This window comes from Oxyura jamaicensis, chromosome 22 (assembly GCF_011077185.1).
Source record: "Oxyura jamaicensis isolate SHBP4307 breed ruddy duck chromosome 22, BPBGC_Ojam_1.0, whole genome shotgun sequence".
NCBI classification, from domain to species: Eukaryota; Metazoa; Chordata; class Aves; order Anseriformes; family Anatidae; genus Oxyura; species Oxyura jamaicensis.
The window spans coordinates 5,369,060-5,384,812 of NC_048914.1; the positions used below are offsets into that span (position 1 = coordinate 5,369,060).

The 15,753-nt window shown below is 44.5% G+C and overlaps 2 protein-coding genes across 7 annotated transcripts in view; both read right to left on the reverse strand.

Moving 5' to 3' along the window:
• Positions 1-2,908, reverse strand: part of ANK1 (ankyrin 1) — a 62,666-nt gene extending 59,758 nt beyond the window's left edge. For 2 of the 6 annotated variants that reach the window (XM_035345045.1, XM_035345046.1), the window contains exon 1: positions 1,963-2,907. In XM_035345045.1, the coding sequence (XP_035200936.1) occupies positions 1,963-2,088 (126 nt within the window). In that variant the 5' untranslated portion in view covers positions 2,089-2,907. Of the gene's footprint in view, positions 1-1,962 lie in introns of all 6 variants that reach the window. The other 4 variants (XM_035345041.1, XM_035345039.1, XM_035345040.1 and 1 more) reach the window with 3 other exon arrangements.
• Positions 2,909-10,349: 7,441 nt separating this feature from the next.
• KAT6A (lysine acetyltransferase 6A) overlaps positions 10,350-15,753 on the reverse strand; it is a 40,780-nt gene continuing 35,376 nt past the window's right edge. The window contains exon 17 of the mRNA XM_035345264.1: positions 10,350-15,510. Within this exon, the coding sequence (XP_035201155.1) occupies positions 12,923-15,510 (2,588 nt within the window). The 3' untranslated portion in view covers positions 10,350-12,922. The remainder of the gene's footprint in view (positions 15,511-15,753) is intronic.

Sequence of the window (15,753 nt, forward strand, 5' to 3'; positions counted from 1 at the left end):
GTGCAGCCGACCACATCAGAGACTCCATATGCAGCCCAGAAGCTGTAACTCAGTGGCCGTGGTCCCCTGTGGGCTGGCCATCTAAACGAAACACACAGAGCATTGAAGCTAGGATACTGCAGCAGGAACAGCGAGAAGCCATTCCATTTGATGCTTGGCCAATTCTCTAATGGCAGCAAACTTCTGTGACTCAACTCCCATCTCCTGCTCGTGGGCTGCTCTCCATCACACCTATCTGTCTGCAGAGCACCCCAAAGAGCCACCAACACATTATACTAGACCTCGCAATTCCTCACAATTCAGCACCTGTGCTGAATGTGGGGACAGAACAGACTATTGAGAGCTGGTATCCAAGGGCCATCCTCAGACCAAGGCAACCTCCAGCAACGCTGTGGAGCACACAGGTCACGACCAATACTCAGGACATGTCCAGCTGTTCAATGGCAGCTTGGCCCAAAACACAAGTGTGGCTAGGCTGCACAGAGAGCAAAGGTGGGTGACACCTTTGCCATGGCTTAAATACTTTATGCACCCTATTAAATCAAACACCAGCTCTCACTACCTGAATTACAAATGGTGGAGCTAGGACCCTAGGACCTTCCACCTGAGGAAGTCCAGACACTTTACCAGAATCTTTGGATCTCCCAGCCCATCACTGAGACACACCTACACTGTGCTGGGGTCAGGGGGGGGGAGGCGGGAAGGAATAGGATGATCTTCTCAAAACCACACAGAGTGAGCCTTCACCAGAAACAGGCATGAATGAAATTGGAATTCCAGTGTCCGGGACTAGCCCAAACAACCTAAACTGGCAATTTTCCTGCAGTGTGGCAGGAAAAATAAAAGCCTGAGGGCTGGTCAGCAGTGCCTGTCCCTGTCACCTCAGCAGGACACTTCTCAGGACTGCACAGAAGCAGCTGTCAACATGCTCCAAGCAGCAGAGCTCTGCTTTAAGCCTCCTGCTCACAGGGGACACATGGAAGTCACCAAGTCTTTTGCTAAATACAGAGAAGTCCATCTAAGACAGCCCTGTATTGCAACCTCCTCTCATGTATATATAGGATTAACCTTGGTTTCACCTCTCTCCTCACTGCCTCTCCGCATTGGTGTGTATAGCACATACATCAGGCCCCGCTGTGAGAAGAACAAGAGATCTCCAAGGGGCAGCAAAGCTATCTTAGCCACTTGCCTGCTCCTGCAGGAAGCTGGCAGCAAGAAAAAAAATGGCAGTAACTTTCCAGAGAGAAGCTACAGCTTGAAACAGCTGGCAGACCAAAGGCTCCCACACCTCAGTGTCAGCAGAGGGGAAAGACACCTCTTCTTGATTCTGACCGCCTGCACACCCACTGCCAACAAGCAGCACGTTGTTCCTGGGAGGGGTGACCCGTGTCCCACTCACAGCCTGCCCTGAGCAGCAGCAGAGCTCTCAGCCCCTGCACAAAACCGCTCCCCCTCCTTGAGCAGCCACTGTACCCTGGGTTTGGTGCTCTGGATGAAGCAGGGCATTAAGTGGACATTGAGACCACTCCGTCACTGGAGGAAGGAGTGAGGGTCACCGGCCCCTTCACTATGCATATATAGAGCAACTCTGGGAAACTGCATGAAGCTAGAAGCCAGAAATGTTATCTCAGAGATCAAATCTGTTACTGGCAGATGATTAAAGGACTTGGAAATGGGCTGTGTGATGCTCTTTGGCTGCCCAGATGAAACCTTCCCTTCCTCTCTCCCTTCACCCACCTTTTTTCTAGCTGCCTTCCTAAGTTGCTGGGGCAAACAGCGGACTCCTGGCCCCAAAAGTTGTCCTCTGTTTGGCAGGGACTGTTCCTTATGCTGCGTGCACATGAAATTGTACAGGGAGCAGGCTGCCCCCCTGTTCTCTCCCCTCCTCCCAAACACAAACAGCACCCACTGCCACAAGCACAGGCATCTGGATATAGGGCTGCTTGCCCCAGTGCCACTGACCTTTTTCTTCCGGTCCCGAGAGCGGTTCCTGCGCTTGCGATTGGATTCTTCCTTTTCCTTCTGCTCTTGCAGAGCCTGAGCCTCAATATCTTTGATTTTCTTCAGCTGCTTAGCTGCTTGAGCCATGGCTGGTCAGGCTGCAGTTCCCTCCAGAGCTCACAAAGGCTGCAGTTCCCTCCAGAGCTCACAACGGCACTTTCCACACAGCACCCTCCAGTTACTGGCCAAGAAGGTCCCTTCCCCTAGCTCAAATGCTGTCGACCCAGATGGGTGTGAAAGCAGTAATGAAAGGAAGATAGAAAGCAGACAACAAGCCCCAAGGGACAGCTGATGTCTCCAGCTAATTGCTAGATGGAGTCCAGGACACTGTCATAAACCATTAATAATCCTAAATCCAGCTGTTCGAGACGTCCTGTGCACCATTGCAGCATCCCCTGACTGCACTGGCACATCATGCAGAATCCTCCTTGTGGGACAGGACACTGGGCTGATGCAGCGCTCGCTCCTTCACTGTCTCTCCTGCAGTACGAGAAGAGATGCAGGCAGCCAGCCACAGGAAGGAAAATAACTCTCAGCAATTAATGCATGATGACAACAGAGAAGCAGTGAAAAAGGAGGATGATGCATTTCATCTTGACTTTGGGACTCTCTGTAGCAATGCATTAAGAGCAGTAACCTGCATGTAGTCAGTCAGTGGCTTCACCACTGCAATGCTGCTAAGGCAGGCACATATTCCAGTCTCTCCGATTTTCTCTCTCTCAGTCACTCTCTGTGAAGCATCCGCATCACTCGTTCACTCTCTGGGTTATGATTCCAGCTCCTTTCAGGGGGAGCTATAGGCAGTCACTGCATTGGTTAGAAGGAAGGCAGTATCCCTCTCAGAAAATAGCCGATACTGCAAAGGCTGTGCCAAGTACCGGAGCAAAGTGCAGCGTAACAGCATCCTTTTCTCCTTGCATTTCTCCACGGAGTGAACAGCAAGGGGAGGGGAGGGATCTTGGCTGTGAATGGGAGACAGAAACCAGGGGCTCAGTCTGCTCTTTGATTATACAGCTCCTGAAGAGTAAAGCCCCTGCCCATTCAGGCATCACCAGAGCTCAAATCCTCTCCAAGGAACCCTGGTTAAGGCTCCTGGAGTCAGTCACCCTTTCTCCACACCCATCTGTACATTTCACCTGCAGCTGCCTTCCTGCAGCATAACCAGTTATAGGTCAGAAGTCAGGGATCAGGCCTAGTGATGTAAATTTGGTTCCTGCAGACTGTGCCAGTGTGTGAGATTGACACTTTGGTGATGACCGCATTAACTGCAGCAAAGTGTGCCCTATTCAGACACTTCTTATCAGACCTGCCTTTATCAGTTCAATTCTTGTGTTCCCCATCCCCACCCCGCACACACACACATAAAGTTCACCTATGTGTAGACCTATGGGTAAAGCACTTGGAACATTATCTGCCCAGGTAGCAGCCCTGCATACCCTGTGCTGTTCTGGCACAGCCCACCCTATTTTCGATTTCTTTGTATCAAAAGATGGGTAAGCAGGGATTAATGTTCTCAGCAACTACTTGACAGGTTATTTAGAGTGACAGGAAGCTGAGAAATGCAGAATTAACTTAGACGCTATAGGTCACTTTTCTAAGTTTCTAAGTTTTCCTGCATTTCTTTCTCCTTTGAAGTTCCTCCACTTCTCGTGCTTCATCCATAGACTAAGAAGGGTCCTTAAAAACAGAAAAAAAAGATCCGTGTATCTTAGTTTATATGAAATGTGATGGGTAAGAATACAGCAAATGTTTATGGGGTTGTAATAAAGTCAGAGAACAGGAAATCATCAAATTTTACAAGGCTTTTCCAAGGACACCTTTAGTTCTCTGTATTCTACTCATCTAGATAAATAAAACACTCTAGATACAGCTGCACATCTTTTATACAGTAACATCTTATGAACACCCTTCCAAAAAAAAAATGCATAGTGAAAGACTCTATAGATAGGAGATGCCACATGCACAGCTGCAATCAGTCACCCTAATCCCATCTCTTCCACTGGAAACACTTCACAGATTAAAAGAGGCAGAGGCCAAATCATATATATATATATATATGTATCTGCAGCCACCAACATGTACACAAGAGGGAAATTAATTGTCACAATTAACCATAACACACTGAGTGTTCCTCAGTTCTGCCTGCATGACTTTGCACCCTAAACCAGCTCCCTGCCAGTTTAAAATAATTTCTGAGGAACTACCTAATTTTTCAAAATAGGGAACCCAGGAATTAAACCAAGCTCCGCTAAATACAACTGCAACAGTCCCTACCACATGTCCAACCCCTCACAGTGCTTGGGCCTTGGCCTTTCAGAACTGTGAGACAAACTGCCTGTGGAGAACCAGGCTAGGTCAGCAAGCCAGCAGCTAGATACTGCTGTAAGTACATCTCATCCCTAACCCACGTCCTGCCTTTGTGGCTGCAAGCTTTCAGCTCGGTCAGACTTCTGAAACCCAGCCCCACTACGTGGCATGGTCTGCATGCTTTCAGTCAAGCAGTAGCAGTGCTACAGCCCAGGTTCTGCCCTGAGATGTTCTGTATTTCCTGATGCTAACAAAGCATCCACTATAGACAAAGTTGAATGGCACCAGGCAGTGGCTGTACACAAAATTTTGCCTGTAGGACACTGCCTCCTCCTACAAAGAGATTCCATCTTAACTCCCTATAAGCCACAGCAGAACAAGTACAGGACAAGAACAGTTACTATCAAGGGAGAAATAGGATACACGGTCACACTTTTGATGCTCCAGGGGACACAACAGAAAATCACCTGCTTGTCACTGTCTAAAAACCTGCTTCCTCCTCAGTGCACATACAGGAAGAAAGAAATGCAGTCTCACAAAAGGAACAAGAACGTTTTCATGAGCTCCTCAAGTTTGAGGATAAGCTCCTCAGATGCTCAGCTGCCATCTTGTTTAACACAGAATGAAGTACTCATTCTAATAAAAATAGCGAAAAGATTTTAAGGATTCTAAGAAGAGATATGAAATGTATACAGTAAGGCTGAAATAGTTCTCACGTACTGGCAGACAGTTTAGGAGGCAGCTCTGACACCACAGAATTGAACCAGGATTGTCTGTATTTGGTTTTGGGTTGGAGGTTTGACCAGATGACCGCCAGAGGTCCTTTCCAACCTCAGACATGGTGATACACAAAGGGACAGCACATACTAGTGCAGAACCTTCAGACTGGAAAAAAGATGATAAAGGAGCACAGAAAAACGTGAGTGATACAGATAACATCCAAAAGGAAACAATTACACATTATTTCATACAACAGAAGAATCAGAGGTACCATATTTAAAATAACTAAAAATATATATCCTTTCCACTCAGCAGAAAAATTTACTGCTACAGAACGCTACAGATAGCAAACCATACAGGAGTGAGATAAATTTGGGAAGGAAAGATCCGTCACAGACTATTGAACATGATGGTTTGGGCCCAGCCTCCTTCTCTGGAAGCCCTTAAACCACAGCTTGATTAGAATGCTGGGACGAGATGCTAAAGGGAAGGCAAGATGCAGAGAAACGGTTGCTGGACACAGTATTTATCTTAAACCCCCCTCCCTGTTGCACTATGTATGACTGATCCTGACTGGAAAACCACTAGACACATGAATTGCAAAATACCCCTGTCCCCTGTCCACCCACAAAGAAGAGCAGAGAAGTGTCTAGCAAGACCCCAGACAACCCCAGGTTCAGACTCCATCTGTAAGTCAGAGAGACTTCTGATCTAATACCATTTAGGTACACCTTGCAGAACACCAAAGCACCATCAGCTATTCGCAGGAAAAAGGGGGTGCACTTCAGCAGTTCAGTTGCTTTACCAGTGCAGCTGAGAGGGCTGCCTGTGCTTTCCCAAGGTCAGAAATACTTCCCTGTTTAAATCAATTTTCTTCACCAACTCATTCAGATTAATGTATTCATCAGACCCCTGACTATAGTACAGTGGCCCACAGCTATGTACACGCTGTCAGAGCCTCCAGGCAGTGCTTTCCCATGTCTTCCTTTCTACTTTCCTCCTGAACCATCATCTGCTACTTGGACTCACTGAACCCTGCACAGTATTTGTGACAAGGTTCCTGAGGACAGTGGTCACGTTTCTTAACATATCACCTGTCTCACAGCTGGATGCACACAGAGATGATAAAGGTCTCCTGTGATAGCCTCTTAAAAACAAAACAAAACAAAAAAACAAAAAAAAAAAAAAAAAAAACAAACAACAACAAAAAAAAACACTGTTTTTCCGTGTTTCCCTTTGTCCCTGGAGTTTCTACCATCACCTGCTGACCTCTCACTGTATGCGCATGGGCAGTTCTGATCACTTGCTGAGGACCAAATTCTGCAAATTGCTTTGGTCTCAACAGCATGCTCCCTAACACAAACCAAAGGAGGACAAGGACAGTCCTAAAGTAACTACAGTCTTGCCTACATCAGACTGCAGAAGACAATTTTTGTCAGAAGGGAACACAAAGCAGCTTGAACCAGCTGCTCTGGAGAATAGCTCCTCCCAGTAGGATTGACTGAAGCCCTGGTTTGGGAAATCTGCTGTCCAAAACCAATTTATTTCTTCCTACGTGACACCCTTTTCCTCTCCTCTCAAGATACCAGAGAGGATTTCAACTCTATCATACTCTAGGTCTGGGGCTTTTGTCATGTTACAACCCTAGCATCTAGTGTTTTATGCTTAGTGCTTTAACTTGAGGTTGAGTGACAATCATGGAGGGTTGTTTTTGAAACATCCACCTTGATTTTTGACAGAGTGATTTAAGAGACAGAGTTAACTGGAAGTAGTTCTCTCTGCCATATACATAGGGTTGTCCTGTGCAGGGGCTTACAGAAATCATATCCTAAATTATGAAGCATTTGACCTAGGATTGGTATCAAGCTTTTGTGTGCTGTAGGTGTATGGTTGGTAGAAAGTGACCCTAGAGATCTGCTGTACGTGAAGAAAATCTCATCTTCTTCTCCATTCTTGCTATTTCATAATGGAGCAAGGACACAGGACAGAGGAAGTGAGAAATGGACTTAACAGTAATTTCACTTAACTTGCCACTTCCTTTTTTTTTTTTTTTTTTTTTTTTTTTTTTTTTTTTCCCTCCAACACTGTTTTTTCTCTTCTTTGAGTAAGTTGTTCAGAAAATACAGAAAACAGTAGAAAACATGTTATGGATCGTATCTTGTTGCTGCTTGTTCCCAGTGGAGAAATATAAAATCACTTTAAAATGGGGAAACAGAGGATGACAATTTCTGTAAATGGACTTCCTCCTTTAGCTGAAAGCTACCAGCTGCATGCATTAGCCAACATGATAATTTAAATGAAACTTTTTCAAGAACCTTATTTAATTATTTGGCACAGAGCAACAAACTTGTCACTTTTTCCCTGAAAACATTATTTGTACTATCGTAACTCTCTGGTACTTTGATGACAGATTAGGGTTGTACTGTGTCAGACGACGATCATATCAGCAAGAGTCCCTGTTTCAAAGGGCTCACAGGATAAAGAATTTTGCATGGGAGAACAAATAGTTATTGACAGAGGAACCCTTAAGAAAATAATCACACAAACGTGTGATTTCCCTGTGAGGAGGGAAGTTTAGAAGCAAAATTCTGGCTGCCTGCAAGGCAGTGCAGCTGTTTCAAGAGATGAAACATGTCGCTGAAGCTCTCTGTCCTGTTCTAGGTGAAGATCAATGTTTGTTGAGGTTGCTCAGATTCTGTGTTAGGGGCAGAAGGATTTTACATTCAAACTTCAATTTCAGGCAGCTATTTTTAGCCATATTATTCTGGCTGACAAGCTGTGAAGATAAAAGATGCTGCAGGCTGCACCTCAGCTTCTATAAACTAAACCTACCTCAGCCTATCTGCATTTCCCTGTTACTGCAGAGACAGGATCTCAGCAAGGATCTCTCTCCCCAAGTTAGGAACCTAATTAAAATGGTTCTGTTTTTTTTTTATTATTATTATTTTGGTATATTTGTTTGTTTTTTAACTACCTCACTGATGAGCTCTCAGCCTTTCAATTAATCTCTTGAAAAGCCACAACTAGTCTCCCTGACAGAAGTTTGTATGTTGCTGTTGGTTGCATACAAACTCTTCCCTGCATATTGAGTGTTGGTAACAGACATTTTGGTCCACATATTAACAAATTTGGAGCAAGCCAGATAGTGCTGAATGGAATAGTTTTATGTCCACAGCATGATTACCTGGCTGGGGCAATCCAGAGCATGCAGCAGCAGCTGTAAGGTACTAACAGTTCCTGCACATCAGGACAGTCTGATTTCACTCCTAACTAGCGTGGCAACTCTCAGAAAAACAAAACAAAAGCAGAACTCATCTATTTAGTCCTTTAACAACAGGATTTTATAGTTTCTACAACAAGAAACTGAAAGAGATCTTGTTCATGACTACTAAATGCATGTATCATCAAGACAAATTAACTCATACAAACAGGGGTTTGTTTTTTTTAATTTTCCTTAAAAAAATAAGAATAAAACCACCACCAACAACAAAAACAAACAGGTGTTATTAATAGTGAAGCTTATTTGACCAAATAACGTTTTTTATAAACTTTTCTTAAGTAGCCATACTTGTTTATCAGTTCATTACCTCTGGAAAATCACATTCCTGTGATCTTGCTTATGGACTTCATAAGCACTTATTTTTGTTCCTTGGCCCACAAGGCTAGATAGAAAGTTGTTATAAACTGTTATATTCCTATTTAGATATTTGCATTTTTCTTCTTAAAATGGTTTCAACTACCTTAAGAACTCAGAAATACACAAGAAGTACTATTTTAATCATTTTAATCAGGAGCTGGCCCTGCTCACTTCAAGCTTGATAGCTTGTGATTAAGCACTGCAAAGATCTCAAACAATGAATTGAAATGTATTTCATGTGCACAGGTGTAACAACAATTTGGTATCAGGGCATTAGATAAAGACCTTGTATTGTTCTACCGCTCAGTTTATGATACAAACATTTTACAATAACAAAAATGTACGTTGTCATTTCATGGCAGCGATTCACCATCACCGTTTTGACCTCTACAGTTATCTAAAGCAAAAGAATTATGTTCTAGTCTAACTACTCAGGGCATTGATTCCAGAAGTCAAAGCCATTTTGAATTGCTGGAGGACATGCAACCATTCTCAGCTGGCATTTTACTTCTAAAATCCATACTGTTTCTGAAAAGTGGGAATAAATGAAAGCAGATACAACGTTGCTTGTAAATAACAATTCAAGCCAAACACATTTTAATGGTCAAATCAAACATGTTAAATATGGGTTTAGATACCAAATAATAAGCAAATACAAAAAGAACCCAAACTATAACCGCTAAGTACAGAATAAATGGGGCACAAGGGGGGGGGGGGGGGGGACCCAACCCCCCCCACCTTAAAAATTTTTATTTTCATGGTTAAAAAAAAAAAAAAAAAAAAAAAAAAAAAAAAAAGTTACGAGCAATATACAAAGAGCTTGAGAGCTTGCTGGTTGCTGGCACAGAATGGTTAATGCAGTCTTAACTCCAACACTGACTAGGGGAAAATAATAGGGGCACATCCAGGTGCAGGATGTGTACCTGCTGGGAGCCTGAGGACGCTTACCTGTAAGTGCTGGCACACCCCCTGCAATTCTCAAGTGACCGACGTAGTGAAAGCCTTAACCGCGGGTCACCCCCTCTCCCCTTCGCTCCTGAATAACCTAAATCGCGCTGCGCTAGAAAATGAACGAAATGGCCGGGAGCGCGCCGCACGACGCCCCCCTACCTGGGCCCGCACGTGCTCAGCCCCGAGAGCCCCTGGGTGCCTCCCCCGAGGCGCGGGGACGCCGCAACTGCGGGGCGGACCAGCAGCGCCCCCTCCTTGCACGAGCGCGCGGGACTCCGCGGCCCCGGCCGACCCCGAGCACGAGCAGAGGCTGCTCGCGGGGCTGCGCCCGGTGGAACTCACTCGGCCGTGCCCGCCGCAGCTCTGCCTCCCCCAAGCGCTCGCCTGGGGGCTTCGCAGGCGCGGCCCGGCCGGGCCCAGCCCTGCAGGGCGCGGCCCTGGCACGGCAGCTCCCCGAGCAGCAGCGGGCAGCGGCAGCAGCGAAGCCGCCTTGCGCTGCAGGTGTTCCTTGGGGAGAGCGAGTTCAAGTTGAAGAAGCTTTCTGAGGTTTTCCCATATTATCGTTACTTTATCGTTCTTCCGAGGGGAAGCTGATCACCAAAACTCAGCCGCTGCCTAAGGTCCAAGTACCACTTCTCTTCGAGGCCAAAAGGTGAACGGGAAATCATGCCCAGGGACTGGTAACAGAGTTCAATGCTCACGTGGAAGAAAAAACCCACATGCACAACAGACATCCAAAATGGCTCAACATAATTTATTTTTTATGTTAAAATGTACAGAGTTCTTTTGAAAGTACTTGCTAGAAAGGGGAAAAAAAAGTGATATTACATACAAGTAGAGGAAGGGAGACCATCCAGCCAGGAGCGTATGACATGGAGAATTACAAAGGCATCTAGGCACCCCCTTCCCCTTAGCTTACAAGTCACCATGAACAAAGTACAAAGAGGTTACAAAACAGGAAAAGCAAATATAAACAGACAGGAATAGACTCAGCTTCATTTGTACATGCGGCTTTTAGAGGCATCTGGAGCTCCTATTCACACACTCTAGAGATCTCTTTAAAGAGAATTTTTATCTTTCTTAAAATAGTTTTTAATATTCTACAACAAAGATAAAAAATTTTAAAGATGGAATGAAATGAAAAAGCTCTTATTTTAAAAGGCATCAAAGTCACTAACAGTGAGATTTTTTTTAATTTCTTTTAGAAGATTACCCAAGTTATCTTGCTAAAAATACATATTTTATTTTATTTTTAAACAGAAGTGAAAAATGGTAGGTACCAATATTACTGCGTTGGATAATTTCTTTTTATATATAGAAAAGAACATTTTTTCTACAATAGTTCTACAGTCACAAAGGCTTGTGGAAAAGGGAGCTGCCCAATTGATTATTATTATTAAAAAAATAATAATAAAATAAAATAAAAGAAATACAAAATCAAACCAAACATAACAGCAAACAAACTAAACTCACGGCCCTCATTTCAACAGTTTATCCTCCTGCCGCAGACCCGTGCCTGCCCCACTACCCCCCAGCAGTCAGGAAGCAGTGACACAGCTGAAGATCTAGGAAGGAGAGGGCAGCACAGTGCGCTTTCTACATGGGATATTTGGAACTGGAATAGTATATACAGAGAAATGGGGTCCTACACAGCCTTGTACATGCTCAAAACTAAACAGAAATATAAAGTGGAAGTCCTTTGAATTCTGCCTTTTATGGTTAGCAGTTATTGGAGGAAAAGTCCTTTTTAGTGCATCTGAAGAAACCCAACTTTTAGATTCTTTTGGTTTTAAAACAAATTAGTCTTAATGTGTCTGTATTTCTACTTCATATACAATTAAAAAACAACAAAACTCTACCTTAAAGGGTATCCCTTTTTGTATTGGGTGACATGCCAGCAAGTGCTGTCTCTATCACAGAGCAGCGTAGCCAGAAAAGAATGCAAATTGGATTATGCAGTAATAAATAGCAAAATCCTGCCACCTGCATCCTACTGTGGTGTTTGGGCTGTTTCACTCCTGCAGAACAGGTGATTCCCCTCATTTCCCACACTAGATCAAAAGTGTGGCTATTCTGATGAAATGGCCTCAAACATAGCAGAAGAATCAGGGAAGCGTTCGATGTCAACAACTCCCCCCAAGAGCGGTACATTCAGCTACTTCCTACAACACACCAGGAATGGAATAGTGACAAGGACACCACAGGGTTCTCATCAAGCCACCTAAAACATACACTTCATCTTCCAAGATTACGTAAGAATAAAGGTTAAGAGGCAGACCACTGGAAACAGCTGCTTTTGAGCTCAGCCTTCTCAAAGGCTCAGAACCAAGACCCTCAGCATTTCCAAGTACATACTAAAGCAGAGTTTGGGATCTGAGTTACGGCTGACATGCAGTTCACCTGAAGAGCCTGCAACCATTTTTTGTCCTAGCAGCCCAATAACCATGCTATCCTCCTCATGACTGCATGAGGGTTATTAACAGCTCTCTCTTGAGATGCTTCCAGTAGTTCAGTGACAGAACATTCATGCAGGCGCACATGTGCATGTCCAGGTGGTGAATGGGATCTGTTTGAAGTTACATTATATTTTCAGAATGAAACATACAATTTCAATGAACTCATCTACAAAAACACCGATGTGAATAGCTTGTTTACATGTAAATCCAAATTTTACTGAAGGGGAAGGAGTCAGGGAAAGTTATTTTTTTTATTATTTTTTTTTATTTTAAAAAAAATCCCTGACTTGCAGAAATGAAGAGCTTCATTTATCCTGTGTCCCTTTCCATGTCTCCCAGTAAGTGCCTCCTGCTAGAAGTAGAAAACTTTAAGTGGTGTTTGGAGGGAAACGCTGTTACTCTTTGAGATGTCAGACATTTTACATTACTGCAGCACTAAAAACTGCATACAGAGGGGCACAAGAAAGGGAGAAGGACATACATTGGAAAAAAAAAAAATAGAAAGATGATTTCACTGTTATATATATTCTGTCCACATGGTCAGCAAAGTAAGGCTCTTTTTAAATTATGAAAAGATTTTGTGCATGTTTTCCCTCTAAAAAACATCTGTAAATGATTTTAGCTGTAAAATGTTTCAGGATTGTGAAGAAACACTACCCCCCAGAACAAAAACAAAAAGCAACAACAAAAAAACCACCAGGCTTCCTAAAAATAAAATAAACCAAAGAAAATCCCTCTAAATCTACAGCAATATTTTAACTGGAAAAAGGTCCATTTTCTCTGGTTCGTCAGTATAAAAGGTTCCTTTATTTATATATATTTAAGTTTTTAGGATGCAAGTTCATCTTGCTCATCTTCTCATGTACGGTCCATTGAGAGACTGCTTGGGCACCCCTGCAGCATTCATGTAGCTGTGATGGGATGGGCCAGTGTACATCATGTTCCCATGAGGATTTGGCTGCATAGGCTGCTGGGTATAGGCCTGGCTCCCCATCATTCCCATCTGCATCTGCATAGGATACTGTGCTGTCTGGTTCATGTAGGCAGGGTTACTATGGTAACTGCTGTTCATCATGGGCTGTGTCATTCTGTAGCTGTTCATGGCATTCAGGGTGTTCATATTCATGGAGTTAACATTGTATGGGGTGGTTGGCATGAGGTTGACCCCCATGTTCATACCCCGCTGAACAGCCAACGTACGAGGGCCGGCCTGCATGGCGACTGCGGGTGGACTGCGGCCATAGAGCTGCTGCTGGTGTGCAGTTGCAGAGGGCAGCGGCGCTGATTTAGAGCGGATGGAAATGTGCCCCTTGACCGGCATTTGTCCCTGCAACCTCTGCGTATGTGGAATGCCAATATTGGTAGCAGACATATTACACTGAAGCAGAGGTGACGTGAGGTTCATGGTGGTAGGCGCCAAGTTTGGTGGGGGTGTCATGGTGGCTTGTGCTTGTGGTGTGCCTGCTAATGGATGAGAGGGAGCGAGCTGAGCCAGTCCTGTGTTGGACAGAGAAACACTGGTTGCATAGGAAGTCACAGCAGGAGAATGGCTATAAGGCATGGCATGAGGGTCCATAATGGTGTTTGTCAGCTGCTGCAACTTGGCTAAACTGAATGTGGCTGATGGTTGTGAATAGCTCCCAGCCCCAAAATCCCCTGGAATCCTCTCATAGATACTTATGTTACCAGTGCTTCCTGATTCAGGTATTTCCATGATCATAGGCGCTGGGGTGAAGCTGTTGTTCATGCTGCACTGAGACAGCGGAGGTTGCTGCTGGGGTGGAGGCGGGGGCTGTGGCTGCTGTGACTGAGGCTGCTGCTGTTGTGGCTGAGATGCGGGTTGCTGGTTACTTGGAGGCCTTTCTACGACACAGCTCTGAGGTGACTTGATACTGCAGTTTGCTGCAGGCTGGACAGTGCTTTGCTGCATCATGCTGCAACTGCTGCCAATGTTTGCCATTTGCTGAGTGACAACACAACTATTCTGAGTGAGGCTGCTAGAAGAGGACAGTCCCCCATAGGAACAGCTGCTCTGGGAAGAGTTATTTCCACAAATGCTGCCTCCCATAGTAGAGTCATAGCTGCTCGGGTTTTCATAATTTTCTGTAGTGCTCTCAATGCTGCCAAGGTCACTGAAGCCACTATCCACCACCTGCTGAGAGTGGTCTGATACTGAAGGCACATCCATCATGGGGCTGGTCTCCATGTTCTGCATAGAGGGTGCGGACAGGGATCCTTGTTCAGGGCTTATCTGGGTGTAGCTGCTCTCCAGAGCAGGCACATTTGGGCTGCTGACAGAACGTACAGACTGGCTGGGGTGGGACTGAACAGAGGATATTGGACTGTTGTGTTCTGAGGCCTGGCAATCTTCAACCATTGATATCTGAGGATCCTCCTCAGTCTGGGTATAACTCTGCAGAGTCTGACAAGCTGCAAGAGTTTCTTCACAGTCCTGGTAAGCTACATCATGCTCATTGCTTTCCTCCTGTGTCAAGGACTGGACTGCTTGAACAGTTTCAAGATCTAGTTCGCTATGAGGAATCTCTTCCTCTTCCTTTAATTCAATTAATCCTTCTTTGTTACTTTGCTCTTCTTCATGATCATCCTCAGACCCAGGGACATGCTCTGAGCCCACTGATGTTTCATTGGAAGCCTGCTCTTCCTCAGAATCTGCCTCTGCTTCATCTTTTCCTTTTGCATCTTCTCTACTGCTTTGTACGTCTGCTTCTAAAAAACATTCCTGCACATCAGGCTCCTCCTTCACCCCTTCTCTGGCAGGCTGTTCCTCCAATTCTTTTTTCTTCACAGATTCTAGATGACCATCATCTTCATCATCAGCATCATGGTCTTCATTTTGATTTGTCATGACTGCAATTTCATCTTCTTCTTCATGGTCATGCTCAGGTTCATCTAGTTCTTGCTGCTCTTCTTCTGATTGCCTTTGCTCTTCTAATACCCGTGGCTTCTCCTCTACCTCCTCTTCTATCTCAGGCTCTTTAACTTCTGGCACTGGACTGCTGCTGCTGTCCACAGGAGAAACTGCTCTTACTTCACTGCTGGCTGTATCTTCCTCTTCTCCCTCTCCTACCTCTTCTGCTTCCATATTCACATCTTCCTCTTTCCTTTCCTCGGTAAGAGGTAACTCTTCTTTCTGCTCAACACCTTCCTCTTCATCTGAGATTTTGGGCTTACGCCCTGGTTTTGAATTACCTACCACTGCATCAGCTCCCTCACCCTGAACTGATGATGGCACTTTTTCCTGGTTCAGTTTAAAACCTGGTTTTCGACCAGGTCTTTTCTTCCAGTGGATTGGTTTTCGGCTTTTGCCTTTTGGCCATCCCTTCTTCTTTTTCATGGGTGTAGAAGTATCTGGTTCAAGTGAACAATCCTTTGCTTCACATTTTCTTAGCATAGATAATGGTTTCAAAGTTGGGGTACCTGAAAACACAAATGGAAAGACACTGTTCAAACATTTTGTTTTCAAGCATTCATGGAAGCTTTTCCAAGCATTCCACTATGCTTATCAACTTCATATAATCAACAATAGCTTAGTGATTTATTGCAAAGGGAACAAGAAGGATCAAAGTCTACTCATTAGCAGTCACATAGAACATTACATTTTCAAAGAACACTGATGCTTTCAAGATTTTGCATGGTAAAAGCTCTGAACCTTCAATATAT